At 44.8% G+C, this 16877-nt stretch overlaps 1 protein-coding gene across 1 annotated transcript in view; it reads right to left on the bottom strand.

Moving 5' to 3' along the window:
- SNAP25 (synaptosome associated protein 25) overlaps positions 1-16877 on the bottom strand; it is a 70380-nt gene that overhangs the window by 35663 nt on the left and 17840 nt on the right. Inside the window, exon 2 of the mRNA XM_085858395.1 lies at positions 13305-13426. Coding sequence (XP_085714521.1) covers positions 13305-13373 — 69 coding nt within the window. The 5' untranslated portion in view covers positions 13374-13426. The remainder of the gene's footprint in view (positions 1-13304; positions 13427-16877) is intronic.

Genomic DNA, 16877 nt, shown 5'->3' with positions numbered 1-16877 from the left:
TTAGAATGTCAGTACGTCCATAAAGTATGTACAATTAGAATGTGAATACGTGCATAAAGTATGTGCAATTAGAATGTGAGTACATGTATAGAGTATGTACAATTAGAATGTGAGTACATGTATAAAGTATGTACAATTAGAATGTGAATACGTGTATAGAGTATGTACAATTAGAATATGAGTACATGTATAGAGTATGTACAATTAGAATGTGAGTACATGTATAGAGTATGTACAATTAGAATGTGAGTACATGTATAAAGTATGTACAATTAGAATGTGAATACGTGCATAAAGTATGTGCAATTAGAATGTGAGTACATGTATAGAGTATGTACAATTAGAATGTGAGTACATGTATAAAGTATGTACAATTAGAATGTGAGTACATGTATACAGTATGTACAATTAGAATGTGAGTACATGTATAGAGTATGTACAATTAGAATGTGAGTACATGTATAAAGTATGTACAATTATAATGTGAGTACGTGTATACAGTATGTACAATTAGAATGTGAGTACGTGTATAAACTATGTACAATTAGAATGTGAGTACATCTATAAAGTATGTACAATTGGAATGTGAGTACATGTATAAAGTATTGTTGTGGTTACCAGATTCGCAAACCACCATTCAGGTCCCTTAGGTGAGGTATCTCGGTAAGTGCATGTGTAGTTAGGCCCAAACCCGTTGTCTAGTGGGAATACATGTCATTTATGCGAGCTGCGACTCTTCAGGATAGCCGTTTTTCTTTTACTATCTTTATTTTGGACCAACCGCCATGATCACAACCACAACATCAACCACCGACCACAACCACCGCTTCACCACAACCGCCACGACCTTCACGTCACACCTCGCAACCGTAGCATCGCCACCGTTCTTGCCCCGCTGTGGGTACCGGTGTTGGACTCATGCAGAACGCGCGTTGAACAGCGTGTACAAAATCACGGATTTTGTGCTTCAAAAACGGATCAAAAACGACACACGCCCACTTTTTGCCGTCCAATCGGTGAGCGAGGGGCGAATTGGCCCCGCCCCCAGGGCGATCGGTATATGCAAATTTGTGGATCAAAAAGCCTTCACGCCCACTTTTTCTCGGGCCAATGGGGAGCGAGGTGAAAGGTCAAAGGGAGGGGGTCAAAGGCGAAGTTACGGGGGGATAAAAGGACGGTGTTCGTCAGTCAGAGGAGAGTCAGCAGGACGAGAGAGAGTCGCAGTCAGAAGAGAGTCGCAAACGAGAACGAAAGAAGTCTGGAGCCCGAAGCCTGCAGTGGCTGGAGAAGCTGAAGAGAGTCGGACGAGGGGGTGCTCGCGTCGGTGCCAGGAGCTGCACGCCCGAGGGAGGCCGGCAGCGCGACCTGGCCGAGGTGGAGACGCACACCAGGGATAATAAAGATCCTCTATACCCCGAGCATCAGCAACCCCCTCCTGTTTCCCCCCGCGCTGAGATAGTGCGACCAAGGGGGCCCCGTTCCCACCCCCTGCCAGGCACTGTCCACGAGGCCCGCGGGTTGCGGGGCCATCGCCGCTCCGCGTCTCATCACCAGACGGGTAGGCCCGACCCGGTCTCGGCCTCAGGCCGCCTCATTCTTGAGGTATTTCTTTTCCTTGGTTTTGGGTATGTGTTGTCGGCGCCGTCTGTGAAGTAGAATTGTATAAGTGTTGCCGTGTGCTCGGTAGTCGGTATTAGCTCTGCACTGTGTTTTCACTTTTATGTTTGCTTTTTGTGTAAATGGAATTGTGTTTTCTTTTTTGTGTGCATTTGGTGGAATTGTATTTGTGTGCTTCCCGTGTGCCGCGAATAAATGTGCTTTATTGTTGAACTGTTCTCCCGCTTCGCTTCGTCTTTTCCTCCATTGAATCCCCATCTTGCTTCACGTAAAGGGTTGGTAGTGGGCTGAATACGCCCGATAATTAATCGAACCGTCGAGGTCGACGATAACACCGCTCGGTTATTCTGATAGTACGGAACGGGTCGCTTAAGTGGCCCGTGTCCGAAGTCGACCTGCGGCGAGGTGCGATCGCCCGGTCTACCCTCCGCGTGGGTACTTAGGTAGTTCGAATTTGGCGAGCAACCCTATCCCACGCGGGGGCTGATTGGCTCGATCGCGGTGAGACCGAAAGGTCCACCCGTGACTGGTTCCCGGCGTTAGTCCGAGAGGGTCACGACTGGATTGTCCGTCCGGTGGGCGACGTGCCGCGATTCGAGTTACGTGGCCGTTCGCACGCCGGCGGGCGCGAAAACCGCAACACTGGTGTCAGGAGTGGGATACAAATTCATCGCCCTCCTCGCGGCACTGGTATCGGAGAACAGGAAAACGGGCTCTCCTGTCTCCGGCTAAATTCACGGGAATCGGTCCAGGGGTGAGAGAAGCCACCCCCGATTCCCTCCAAATTACGAGCGAGCAAATTAACCCTTCACGAGAAGCAAGATGGCGTCTCAAGGCGAGCGGGAGCCGGGGGTATTAGAAATGTATATGTGTAATAATGTAGAGTCCATGGTCCAGGATGGAATCCCCGAGCAGGAAATGTTGATTGTGCAGGAACACGGACTCGCCCAACTGAACCCAGGGCCCGAGGTGGGTGCGGCAGCGGCCGCGGTGTATGACACCTCCCCCCCCCCTCTCCACCAAGACCCTTCCCCAACCCTTGCCGAAACAGCTCAGCTGAGTGCATCCAACATGGCCCAGCTATGCGCCATGCTGGCGGCAATGAACAAACAAATGAATGAAGTGAAAACGACGATGGATACAAATACAAATGAAATGAAAAACGAAATGAAAGACATGAACAAGCAAATGAATGAAGTGAAAACGACGATGGATGCGAATACACAGCAAATGAGAAAAGAAATGAAAGAACTACGGGGTGAGACGCAGAACATGGGCCGATGCCTGCAGGCGGGCATGAAGGCCGTGACCAGGGAGCTGGGAATGGCGACTCCACGTGTGGGAGCAAACGAGCTGGGTGGGGGTGCAACGGCTGACAGGCCCGCGGTGGAGGCGGGTGAAAAAATAGTTCGTGGAACGTGTTGGGCGAGGGTCGTGACGATGACCGAAAGGGAAAAATTAAATGGGGAGACCAAAACGTGTGAGACGAGACACGAGGTGACGACAACAGAAATAATAGTTGAGACAAGGGAGGTAAAGGGTGAAGAGTTGGCAGTGACGGTAGCCGGGAAGGGAACCATAGAGGAGAGACTACACGAGGAAGACGGGGTAAGTGACGCACACACACACACAGAGGTAGCGGAGAGAAAATTGGGGGGTGAGCTCGCGGAGCGTGCAGGGACCCGGTGCGAGCACCTGGATGGCCTCCTCCAGGAACGAGGGGAGGGAGTATGCCCCCTTGAGGCGAGTCACGACCAGGTGAGTTCGGTCGTGCTTTGCGAGGTTGAGGGGACGAGTGCTGTGGACGGGTGCACGGAGAGCTTGGGGGGTATAGAGGCCCCGGAGACCCTTGTGGGGACTCGAATCCCCAGTGTGGTTGTCCCTGTGTGTGTGGTGCAAGGCGTGAGTGCGTTCCCGTGTGTGGAAGCGACCCCGTGTGTGAGTGGTGTGGTGGCGATGGTGCCAGAGTACGTGCTTCCCAGCACGCCGTGTGTGGATGAGGCACGGTGTGTGGATGAGGCACCGCGGGTGAGTGCCCCCGCGTGTGTGGGTGAGGCACCGTGTGTGGAAGAGACCGCGTGTGTGAGTGTCGCCGTGTGTATGAGTGAGGCACCGCGGGCGAGTGCCCCCGCGTGTGAAAGTAGTATGGTTTGTGTGAGTAGTGAGGCATGCGTGAGTGAACGGCCGTATGCAAGGGAGACCGTGTGTGTGAGAGAGCGGTATGTGAGGGAGATGTCGGTTGGCATGCGGGAGCACGCAGCCGCATCTCCCGGTGTGAATGTGATGGAGTGGACTGTGTGCGTCGTAACACGCAGGTGTGCGTGGGTTGAATGGCGACGGAGACGGCGACAGAGGAGAGAAAGCCGAGTAGCGGCTGTAGTTGTTTCGAGGACCGTGCCGGGTTCACCCAGCAGTGAGCACGCGGTTCGTGCTGTGCAACGCACGAGACCGCCACGTGCTCGCTTGCGAGAGTGAAGTCCCGGTCCGGAAACGCACGCGGTGGATTTGCCGATCCCGCGGACGGACAAAGTTTAGGCAGGTAAACGGATTTGGACCGGACGGGTTCTCCACGCGATCGTGTGTGTTAAGCTCCAACGGGCAAAGCACATGTGTTCGCGTGGGGAACCCCTCGAAACGTGGGGCTTGTGTTTTTTTTTATGCGCACGGTGACGTCATGGCTGCACGTGTGGTTGGAATCCGGCAGGAGGGGTATCTCTGCCGGATGGTCCCGTCCAAGGAGGGACGAGGAACACGTGCAGCTGCATGACGTCACGGGCAGGTGCAAAGTGCGCGAGCTCTGAGTTGCCGCGCTGGCGCTGCGCATGTAGAAAAAAAAAAAAAAAGAACAAGCCTCACTTTCGGGTGCAAAGGATTCCTGGGCAAGGGGTAAAAGACCCCCTTACCCTGGGCACAGGATGAAAACTAGTTAGGGGGAAGGGTTAGCTTAGCTAGACCGACTCCATGGGGCAGGGGTAAGTCCTCATGGAGTCCGTGGAATGGATTAGTTAGAGGGATTGTAGCGAGATTTAGGTTGGGAAATAAAATGGGATTAGTTAGGAGACAGAGACAGACTGGTGAATGTGTAGTGGGGACGTAGCTTAGCTACGTAGTGTTAAAAGGAACGTGCTGTAGTTTAAGGGACGACGTGGGAGCACGAGTTAGTTAGGGGAGGTAGTTAGAAGGATGGCAGAGTTCAGTGGTGTGTGTGTTGAAGAGTTGTTGGTGAGTGAATTGGAAGCATGTGCTTGGTGAGTGAGTGAGGCCAGCGGGTCTGTGTGAATGGAGTGAATGGGGAATGCATGGTGCGATGAGTGATGGGGGGGAGGAGTGACTCCCGCCCAAGGGACCCCGGGGTCAGTGTAGAGTGAGTTAGCTGGGTTAGTCAAATTGAAAAATGGAGGTCGTTTTGTTGTTGGTGGGAAAGTAGGCTCGAGACCCATTTGGAGGGGTGCAGGAGCCCTGTTGACGGGCTTGGGAGCGTGGCTGCGAAAGGTGAGTATCGCTGAGTGGGTACCCCGGGCACCAGGCTAGTCGGCCGCGGTAGGCCATGGGCCCATGGGGGGCCGGGATAGAGTAGTGGGCACGGGTGCGCCTGCTTGGTGCGGGGGCCCGGGGCGCCATTAGCCGCGTGGGCAGTGCAGTGGGCACGGGTGACCCTCGGAAAGGGGCCCGGGAGGCCGGCCTGCCACGTGTGCGTTTCAGGGGAGGTGCCATGGGGGCACTCCCCGGTGTTAGGGAGCTGGTAGGCTCGGAGGCAGTGTAGTGCCCGGGGGTGCCATAGCGGGAGATTCGGCAGAGGGTCGTGCCTGCCAAAGGGAGCCACGTGTCCCAGCCAGGAGACCGTGTGAGGGCACGGAGAGAAAATTGGGGGGCGAGGCCCGAAATTGTAAGGACACCAACACAGGCGACGGGAATCTGGGTTTATAGAACCAATAGTTTAAGCGAGAGGCGCTTGTTGAAAGCCCCGGGGTAGTTGAACAGTTAAATGGTTAGGGTAGATTAGGAGATGTACCCCTCCGCACCATCCATCCCCTCGCTGTCGTTGTGGGCCGCTGGACCCACTTGGTGTTAAGATCACCGAACTCTGGGGAGGCCATTCTGAGGCTTCGTTGGGCCTCGACACAGGACGTTAGCTCTCCCTTGTTCCCCTCCGGGAAGGGAACGTAGGGGTTGGGAGTAGGCTAGGTGACAGGATAGGTTAGCCGAACAAGGACGATAAAGGGGGTTAGGGGACGATTTATAGTGGGGGAGTAAAAATAAAAACAACAAAAAAATAAGTTGGGGCTAAATTGGGGTTTGACAAATTAAGGGAGTGGGTATGTACAGTGACAGGCAAAGGCGATAGGTTGGGAGGGAGACAGGTAGGTAGGTCCGAGCCCGCCTTCCAAGTGGCCAGCACCACCGCACTCCCTCCACCAACCTCCATTGAACGGCAAAGGCTGGCCAACTTCATCGGCTGGCCGTGTTTTGCTTCAAGGCGGAGGCCGGCCAACTTCATCGGCAGCTGTGTTCTGCAAGGCCTGTGCCGGCCAGTTCATCTGCTGGCTGTTTTTCTTCAAGGCCTGTGCCGGCCAGTTCATCTGCCGGCTGTGTTTGCCTGCAGCGGCCTTCTTCTGCGGGCTGTGTTGCCTGCACCTTTGCCATGCCATGCCCACTGCCCATGTTCACCAGCCCCGTTCAATTTTGCTTTGCCCCCCCCTGTTCATTTCCATGTGCGCCAGGATCAAGGCAACAGTTTGCAAACTGCGAGAACTGCCCTGTTTGCAGCTACAACACGGGCCTGCAGTGGCAGCCCGTGCACCGTGTTTTGCGTCCATCCATTCATGCATCCATTCGTTGTGCTCATTGCGTGTGCCACTTGAGCTGGCATGGAGACTGCGTTGTGCAGCCCAAGCACCGTTGTGGTTCACTGAGTTCAGTTCAAAAGGGAAGGCCTTGGACTGCGTGTGAGCAGCCAGCCACGTTCCCTGTCACCTGCATTGTTTGAGCCAGAGACTGCATGTGAGCAGCCTGGCTCCCTGCTAACTGCTTTCTTTTTGCAGAGTTCAATGATCCTGGGCCATGGTTTAGTGTAAAATTTGTAAGTTAAGGTTAAGATGTACTGTAAATATGAGTGCGCCCCCGGCATGTATGTCTTAGCGCCGGCAATTTTATTTAAGTCGTCCGTGTGAGTGAGTTTGTTTAGGTAGTTACGCAGCCCTCAGGTTATTTATTTTGGGGACACGAATACCATGAATGTCGCACTCAGGGATCCGTAGGTAAAATGTACTAGGGGAAAACTACACATGATGGCACACGAAAATTTGACGACTCGGGACGAGTCTGTAAAAAGGGAAGGGGGTAGTGTTGTGGTTACCAGATTCGCAAACCACCATTCAGGTCCCTTAGGTGAGGTATCTCGGTAAGTGCATGTGTAGTTAGGCCCAAACCCGTTGTCTAGTGGGAATACATGTCATTTATGCGAGCTGCGACTCTTCAGGATAGCCGTTTTTCTTTTACTATCTTTATTTTGGACCAACCGCCATGATCACAACCACAACATCAACCACCGACCACAACCACCGCTTCACCACAACCGCCACGACCTTCACGTCACACCTCGCAACCGTAGCATCGCCACCGTTCTTGCCCCGCTGTGGGTACCGGTGTTGGACTCATGCAGAACGCGCGTTGAACAGCGTGTACAAAATCACGGATTTTGTGCTTCAAAAACGGATCAAAAACGACACACGCCCACTTTTTGCCGTCCAATCGGTGAGCGAGGGCGGGTGGCCCCGCCCCCAGGGCGATCGATATATGCAAATTTGTGGATCAAAAAGCCTTCACGCCCACTTTTTCTCGGGCCAATGGGGAGCGAGGTGAAAGGTCAAAGGGAGGGGGTCAAAGGCGAAGTTACGGGGGGATAAAAGGACGGTGTTCGTCAGTCAGAGGAGAGTCAGCAGGACGAGAGAGAGTCGCAGTCAGAAGAGAGTCGCAAACGAGAACGAAAGAAGTCTGGAGCCCGAAGCCTGCAGTGGCTGGAGAAGCTGAAGAGAGTCGGACGAGGGGGTGCTCGCGTCGGTGCCAGGAGCTGCACGCCCGAGGGAGGCCGGCAGCGCGACCTGGCCGAGGTGGAGACGCACACCAGGGATAATAAAGATCCTCTATACCCCGAGCATCAGCAACCCCCTCCTGTTTCCCCCCGCGCTGAGATAGTGCGACCAAGGGGGCCCCGTTCCCACCCCCTGCCAGGCACTGTCCACGAGGCCCGCGGGTTGCGGGGCCATCGCCGCTCCGCGTCTCATCACCAGACGGGTAGGCCCGACCCGGTCTCGGCCTCAGGCCGCCTCATTCTTGAGGTATTTCTTTTCCTTGGTTTTGGGTATGTGTTGTCGGCGCCGTCTGTGAAGTAGAATTGTATAAGTGTTGCCGTGTGCTCGGTAGTCGGTATTAGCTCTGCACTGTGTTTTCACTTTTATGTTTGCTTTTTGTGTAAATGGAATTGTGTTTTCTTTTTTTGTGTGCATTTGGTGGAATTGTATTTGTGTGCTTCCCGTGTGCCGCGAATAAATGTGCTTTATTGTTGAACTGTTCTCCCGCTTCGCTTCGTCTTTTCCTCCATTGAATCCCCATCTTGCTTCACGTAAAGGGTTGGTAGTGGGCTGAATACGCCCGATAATTAATCGAACCGTCGAGGTCGACGATAACACCGCTCGGTTATTCTGATAGTACGGAACGGGTCGCTTAAGTGGCCCGTGTCCGAAGTCGACCTGCGGCGAGGTGCGATCGCCCGGTCTACCCTCCGCGTGGGTACTTAGGTAGTTCGAATTTGGCGAGCAACCCTATCCCACGCGGGGGCTGATTGGCTCGATCGCGGTGAGACCGAAAGGTCCACCCGTGACTGGTTCCCGGCGTTAGTCCGAGAGGGTCACGACTGGATTGTCCGTCCGGTGGGCGACGTGCCGCGATTCGAGTTACGTGGCCGTTCGCACGCCGGCGGGCGCGAAAACCGCAACAGTATGTACAATTAGAATGTGAGTACGTCTATAAAGTATGTACAATTAGAATGTGAGTACGTGCATAAAGTATGTACAATTAGAATGTGAGTACGTGTATAAAGTATGTACAATTAGAATGTGAGTACGTGCATAAAGTATGTACAATTAGAATGTGAGTACGTGTACAGTATGTACAATTATAATGTGAGTACGTGTATACAGTATGTACAATTAGAATGTGAGTACGTGTATAAACTATGTACAATTAGAATGTGAGTACATCTATAAAGCATGTACAATTGGAATGTGAGTACATGTATAAAGTATGTACAATTAGAATGTCAGTACGTCCATAAAGTATGTACAATTAGAATGTGAATACGTGCATAAAGTATGTGCAATTAGAATGTGAGTACATGTATAGAGTATGTACAATTAGAATGTGAGTACATGTATAAAGTATGTACAATTAGAATGTGAATACGTGTATAGAGTATGTACAATTAGAATGTGAGTACATGTATAGAGTATGTACAATTAGAATGTGAGTACATGTATAGAGTATGTACAATTAGAATGTGAGTACATGTATAAAGTATGTACAATTAGAATGTGAATACGTGCATAAAGTATGTGCAATTAGAATGTGAGTACATGTATAGAGTATGTACAATTAGAATGTGAGTACATGTATAAAGTATGTACAATTAGAATGTGAGTACATGTATACAGTATGTACAATTAGAATGTGAGTACATGTATAGAGTATGTACAATTAGAATGTGAGTACATGTATAAAGTATGTACAATTATAATGTGAGTACGTGTATACAGTATGTACAATTAGAATGTGAGTACGTGTATAAACTATGTACAATTAGAATGTGAGTACATCTATAAAGTATGTACAATTGGAATGTGAGTACATGTATAAAGTATGTACAATTAGAATGTGAGTACGTCTATAAAGTATGTACAATTAGAATGTGAATACGTGCATAAAGTATGTGCAATTAGAATGTGAGTACATGTATAGAGTAGGTACAATTAGAATGTGAGTACATGTATAAAGTATGTACAATTAGAATGTGAATACATGTATAGAGTATGTGCAATTAGAATGTGAGTACATCTATAGAGTATGTACAATTAGAATGTGAGTACATCTATAGAGTATGTACAATTAGAATGTGAGTACATGTATAAAGTATGTACAATTAGAATGTGAGTACGTGTATTGAGTATGTACAATTAGAATGTGAATACATGTATAGAGTATGTACAATTAGAATGTGACTGCATGTATAAAGTATGTACAATTAGAATGTGAGTACGTGTATTGAGTATGTACAATTAGAATGTGAGTACATCTATAAAGTATGTACAATTAGGATGTGAGTACGTGTATAAAGTATGTACAATGAGAATGTGAGTACGTCTATAAAGTATGTATAATTAGAATGTGAGTACGTCTATAAAGTATGTACAATTAGAATGTGAGTACGTGTACAAAGTATGTAGAATTAGAATGTGAGTACGTGTACAAAGTATGTACAATTAGAATGTGAGTACGTGTATACAGTATGTACAATCAGAATGTGAGTACGTGTACAAAGTATGTACAATTAGAATGCGAGTACATGTATACAGTATGTACAATTAGATTGTGAGTACGTGTACAGTATGTACAATTAGAATGTGAGTACGTGTACAGTATGTACAATTATAATGTGAGTACGTGTATGCAGTATGTACAATTAGAATGTGAGTACGTGTATACAGTATGTACAATTAGAATGTGAGTACATGTGTAAAGTATGTACAATTAGAATGTGAGTACATCTATAAAGTATGTACAATTAGAATGTGAATACGTGCATAAAGTGTGTGCAATTAGAATGTGAGTACATGTATAGAGTAGGTACAATTAGAATGTGAGTACATGTATAAAGTATGTACAATTAGAATGTGAACACGTGTATAGAGTATGTGCAATTAGAATGTGAGTACATCTATAGAGTATGTACAATTAGAATGTGAGTACATCTATAGAGTATGTACAATTAGAATGTGAGTACATGTATAGAGTATGTACAATTAGAATGTGAGTACATGTATAAAGCATGTACAATTGGAATGTGAGTACATGTATAAAGTATGTACAATTAGAATGTGAGTACGTCTATAAAGTATGTACAATTAGAATGTGAATACGTGTATAGAGTATGTACAATCAGAATGTGAGTACGTGTACAAAGTATGTACAATTAGAATGCGAGTACATGTATACAGTATGTACAATTAGATTGTGAGTACGTGTACAGTATGTACAATTAGAATGTGAGTACGTGTACAGTATGTACAATTATAATGTGAGTACGTGTATACAGTATGTACAATTAGAATGTGAGTACGTGTATACAGTATGTACAATTAGAATGTGAGTACATGTATAAAGTATGTACAATTAGAATGTGAGTACATCTATAAAGTATGTACAATTAGAATGTGAATACGTGCATAAAGTATGTACAATTAGAATGTGAATACATGTATAGAGTATGTGCAATTAGAATGTGAGTACATCTATAGAGTATGTACAATTAGAATGTGAGTACGTGTACAGTATGTACAATTAGAATGTGAGTACATGTATAAAGTATGTACAATTAGAATGTGAGTACATGTATAAAGTATGTACAATTAGAATGTGAGTACGTGTATTGAGTATGTACAATTAGAATGTGAGTACATGTATAGAGTATGTACAATTAGAATGTGAGTACATGTATAGAGTATGTACAATTAGAATGTGAGTACGTGTATTGAGTATGTACAATTAGAATGTGAGTACATCTATAAAGTATGTACAATTAGAATGTGAGTACGTGTATAAAGTATGTACAATTAGAATGTAAGTACGTCTATAAAGTATGTACAATTAGAATGTGAGTACGTCTATAAAGTATGTACAATTAGAATGTGAGTACGTGTACAAAGTATGTAGAATTAGAATGTGAGTACGTGTACAAAGTATGTACAATTAGAATGTGAATACGTGCATAAAGTATGTGCAATTAGAATGTGAGTACATGTATAGAGTCGGTACAATTAGAATGTGAGTACGTGTATAAAGTATGTACAATTAGAATGTGAGTACATGTATAAAGTATGTACAATTAGAATGTGAGTACATGTATAAAGTATGTACAATTAGAATGTGAGTACATGTATAAAGTATGTACAATTAGAATGTGAGTACGTGTATAAAGTATGTACAATTAGAATGTGAGTACATGTATAAAGTATGTACTATTAGAATGTGAATACGTGTATAGAGTATGTGCAATTAGAATGTGAGTACATCTATAGAGTATGTACAATTAGAATGTGAGTACATGTATAAAGTATGTACAATTAGAATGTGAGTACGTGTATTGAGTTTGTACAATTAGAATGTGAGTACATCTATAGAGTATGTACTATTAGAATGTGAGTACGTGTATAAAGTATGTACAATTAGAATGTGAGTACGTGTATTGAGTTTGTACAATTAGAATGTGAGTACATGTATAGAGTATGTACAATTAGAATGTGAGTACATGTATAAAGTATGTACAATTAGAATGTGAGTACGTGTATTGAGTATGTACAATTGGAATGTGAGTACATCTATAAAGTATGTACAATTAGAATGTGAGTACGTGTATAAAGTATGTACAATTAGAATGTGAGTACGTCTATAAAGTATGTACAATTAGAATGTGAGTACGTGAATAAAGTATGTACAATTAGAATGTGAGTACGTGAATAAAGTATGTACAATTAGAATGTGAGTACGTCTATAAAGTATGTACAATTAGAATGTGAGTACGTCTATAAAGTATGTACAATTAGAATGTGAGTACGTGTACAAAGTATGTAGAATTAGAATGTGAGTACGTGTATACAGTATGTACAATCAGAATGTGAGTACGTGTACAAAGTATGTACAATTAGAATGTGAGTACGTGTATACAGTATGTACAATCAGAATGTGAGTACGTGTACAAAGTATGTACAATTAGAATGTGAGTACGTGTATACAGTATGTACAATCAGAATGTGAGTACGTGTACAAAGTATGTACAATTAGAATGCGAGTACATGTATACAGTATGTACAATTAGATTGTGAGTACGTGTACAGTATGTACAATTAGAATGTGAGTACGTGTACAGTATGTACAATTATAATGTGAGTACGTGTACAGTATGTACAATTATAATGTGAGTACGTGTACAGTATGTACAATTATAATGTGAGTACGTGTATACAGTGTGTACAATTAGAATGTGAGTACGTGTACAGTATGTACAATTATAATGTGAGTACGTGTCCAGTTTGTACAATTATAATGTGAGTACGTGTATGCAGTATGTACAATTAGAATGTGAGTACGTGTATGCAGTATGTACAATTAGAATGAAAGTACATGAATAAAGTATGTACAATAGAATGTGGCTACATGTCTAAATGTGTACTATAAAACCACACAAAACAATTCTGGGTGGGGGTATGCAATCTTTGCTTGCTTGTTCTAGTTTCTATTGTAAAGGTTTCATGGTGGCATTACTATCATAACTGATCCTCAGACCTTTAACCATATTGAATTCCTGACTAACATCAGCTCTCCACAAATGATTCATTCAGATGTCCTGAAACACCTACCTCATCAGTCATCTGTTCGCCTTGTTGTTGCATTGTCTCAAGCTCATTGCGCATGTCATCTTCTGCCATGGCTGCTTGTGTGTGAATGTCACCAGGTGCTGAAGCTGATCAAGACCTGAACTCTGCAGAACAAAAAAAATAGAAAAGTCCAAAAGTTGTGAGACTGAGCTCTTCAAACATATTCACCACATACCAGCACTTTACGAGGCCCAATCTTTCCATCACGAACACCATTTTTGATGTCACGGGTCCCTTCATGGACAACTCTCAAGCACTGTCTTCTTAACTTGATCACATTCTGTGTTAAAATAATTCCAGTCCATTTGTGCAGAATTGCAGTCCTTCAAGGTTCTTACTTAAAGATAAATTACTTCACGAATAAAGTTTCATTTGTGTAGGTAATCAAAAGGTGGGGAATTATCAACGTTCTCCCAAGACATTACACGTTCTCCCAAGACATTACACGATAGAATTGTGCAGGGGTAGCACACTTACCTTTGAGTTTCCTGCTCTGGGTTCGATTCCCGATCTGACTATAAAACTTCTAGATTGATGCTTTACAGGCAGGGAGTTGTATCACAAAGTGCTCCGTCATGAGGATGGATGTGAAGCCGGGCGTCTTAACTGCTTGCATTTGTTGGTTGACATTAAAGATCCCAAGGTGTCTTTCACAAAGAGTAGGTGAATTATTGCCAGAATCCTGAACAAATTACAACTCCTAACTCATCTCCAATCAAAAGTCAGACCTACCCAGCAGGTGAAACACTTGCACCAAAAATGTTCCTTGGCCAACCCCACATTTTGGTGGGACTAATAATTGGGGCTGTTAAAGTGGTAGTGGTACTTGTAGTAGTAGTAGTCGTAGTCATAGTAGTAGTAATGCTGATGCTGCAATCTGAGAGATGGAATAGTAGTAGGTACTCACACCACAACTGCTTATTAAATATTGGAAGCAGTTAAAATCTGATGACTTTTGAAGGTCATATTCACGGTACATTGCAGAAATATTTTTTTCAAAATCTAAGCAATAAATCTTCAAATACGGTGAAATTTGACAACCTGGCAAAGTGTACTCTTTGTTTGATTAAAAAAAAAAATCAAACATTCAAAATGTAAAAGTGTCCACAATCAAAGCTGGACAATAACAAATGGGGTTCATGTAACGGGGCATAAGATATATAATATTACGTTAAGCAGTTATGTAAATACAAATGAGATGGAAATTTAAAGAAAAACATGACAAAAATTATAATTGATACAAAATACAGAGGATACTGCAAAAACGGAACTAATGAGGAAAACCCCAACGTTTCAGAGGGTACAAAACTTGATAAGAGGGAAATTATGGGCAATGCCAAAAGGTTACAGGTGGTGTGACTAACTCGATTGGTGGGAGGAAAATGACATGGAGCGGGAACACACCTGGCAGATGATCATCATGATAATGACAAAGCAACAAAATAAGTGGACTCATTAAAGGTCATAAGAAGAAGGAAAATGTAATCCGATTTCACCAAAATTTATTTTGGGAATTAGAATTATTACATACGCACATTAAAACGAGAACGGCACTCGGCAGAGCGCATACCTCCGCTAGGCTGAGCAGTTCACGTTTCAGATCCCACTGATAGGCCGCATCTGCCTCCAGACCTTAACCAAAATCTAATCGGCTTGTTCTTGTCACCTACCCAACTCATCCACCAAATTTTATCCGAATCCGTCCATAACTTTTTTTAATATCATGCTAAATATTGTTTTTGGCCCAATCTCTCAATGGTGAAGAATCACTTTAAAATTAAATAATTCTCGTATCTAGATCCAGATTCGTATCTTCACCAAGATCGAATCAATTTGTCGTGGTCACACACCCAACCTGTCCAGCAAGTTTCATCCGAATCCGTCGATGACTTTTTGAGACATCATGCTCACGGTCAGTCAGACAGACAGGTGGAAACATAACCTCCGGCCACCTTCAGTGGCAGAGCTAATAAGGGTAAATCTTTGACTCTCATCCCCCCCCCCCGAACATGTCTCTCCAAAACCCCTCCCTTCCCTGAAACCATCTTCCTCTCCTCACTCCTGCCATACTCTTCTTACACTCATTTCTCTCTCTGATCATCCTCTCTGATTCCACTTCTGATGTACCATACTCTTTTACGGAACGTCGGTGCTGTGGAATCAGTTTCTTGGAAAGGGTGATACTGGGTGGTTTGCCATTGCTTTCCGAGCAGTACTTAGGGTAGGAATTTGGCCAGAGTGCCTGCGACAGCTCGCCTACTCTTCGCGAAAGACACTGTGGGATCCTTAATGCATGTGGGATCATACCATTAGGACTTTAAAAGAAGACGAAGGAAGGAAATAACAAGCAGAATGAGTTGAAGATTTAAAAAAATTTATTTTCTAAGTGAAGAGGGGAAAATGAAGTAAAGCTGAGGAGTGTAAAAGGAGAACAATTTGGGACTCTGACTCGAATTTGGGACATCAGGTCAGGTCAGGTATGGGAGCAGCGCGTTGCAGCGTAATATATTTCATCTTAAATGCAATTTTAGATTTTAAAGTTTAATATGCCAGTTTTTTTTTCATTGCTGCGAGCCAAAACAAACGCCTCGTTGTAATATCGTACCAACTTAAATGAAAAAGCGTTTCAAAATGCTGAAAGTTGATCAGCAGTTGAAATTAGATTTGTCGCCGAAGCTATTTGATGTGGGGTGGCATGATGGCCTCGAGGTCTGTGCTCTCTGTCTGAAGTCGAATCTCTACCCATCTATAAATTGCCGTGCTGGTGTTTCACAGGTAGGTGAAGCACCAATGTGTGCGTAGTCCATCACAAGGACACGTCAGCTAGCACAGGTTGTTGGTGGCCATTAAATATGTCACCGTGTCTTTCACAAAGTGTAGGCTTATTACCGCTGACATCCTGGCCAAATTAAAAATCCCAACCCAAAACACATTGGGACTAACATCGGTGCTGGCCAGATGGTTCGTTATATGATCTAGTTCGACCGTTAAAGGAGTTGTATGAGTAGTTAACGACACTCGGTGATGTCATGGTTGGAGCGTTTTCTCTGGGTTGAGGAGGTCGGTGGTTCAAACCCAGGCTGAGTCATAGCAAAGACTTTCAAAATGGTATGACCTGCTTCCTTGCTTGATGCTCAGCATTTAAAAGGACAGAGCACAGACAAACATTCCTGGGAGGGCAATGGCAAACCACCCAGTGTAGTACCCTTTCCAAGAAACTGCTTTGGCAGCAGCGATGGCCTGCAAAGAATAACATTGACTCAAACATAACACTGGGGAACAAAGTTTTTGTTGTATTGATACCAGCACTTGATCTTACCTAATTTGAGTGTGCTGAATTCAAATCTGAAGTTGGTTTCTCTCTGTAAGCTCTAGATTTTTTGCAATCCACCATTATCAACATTTATTTGGTAAGTTACAATTTGTATTAAAAGCAAATTTAAATTAACATATATTTCTACATAAAGACGATAGGTGATTCAGAACAATTGATAAGGATGGAATGCAAAGTTCAAATAGGTCCGATTCAGGCAAGAATTTGTGCTTATAACTCTT

This window comes from Eptatretus burgeri, chromosome 15 (genome assembly GCF_056783735.1).
Source record: "Eptatretus burgeri isolate ZD-2024b chromosome 15, Ebu_testis_v1, whole genome shotgun sequence".
Classification (NCBI taxonomy): Eukaryota; Metazoa; Chordata; class Myxini; order Myxiniformes; family Myxinidae; genus Eptatretus; species Eptatretus burgeri.
Note: the sequence above shows the minus strand (reverse complement) of the source record. Positions and strands in the feature narration are given on the sequence as shown.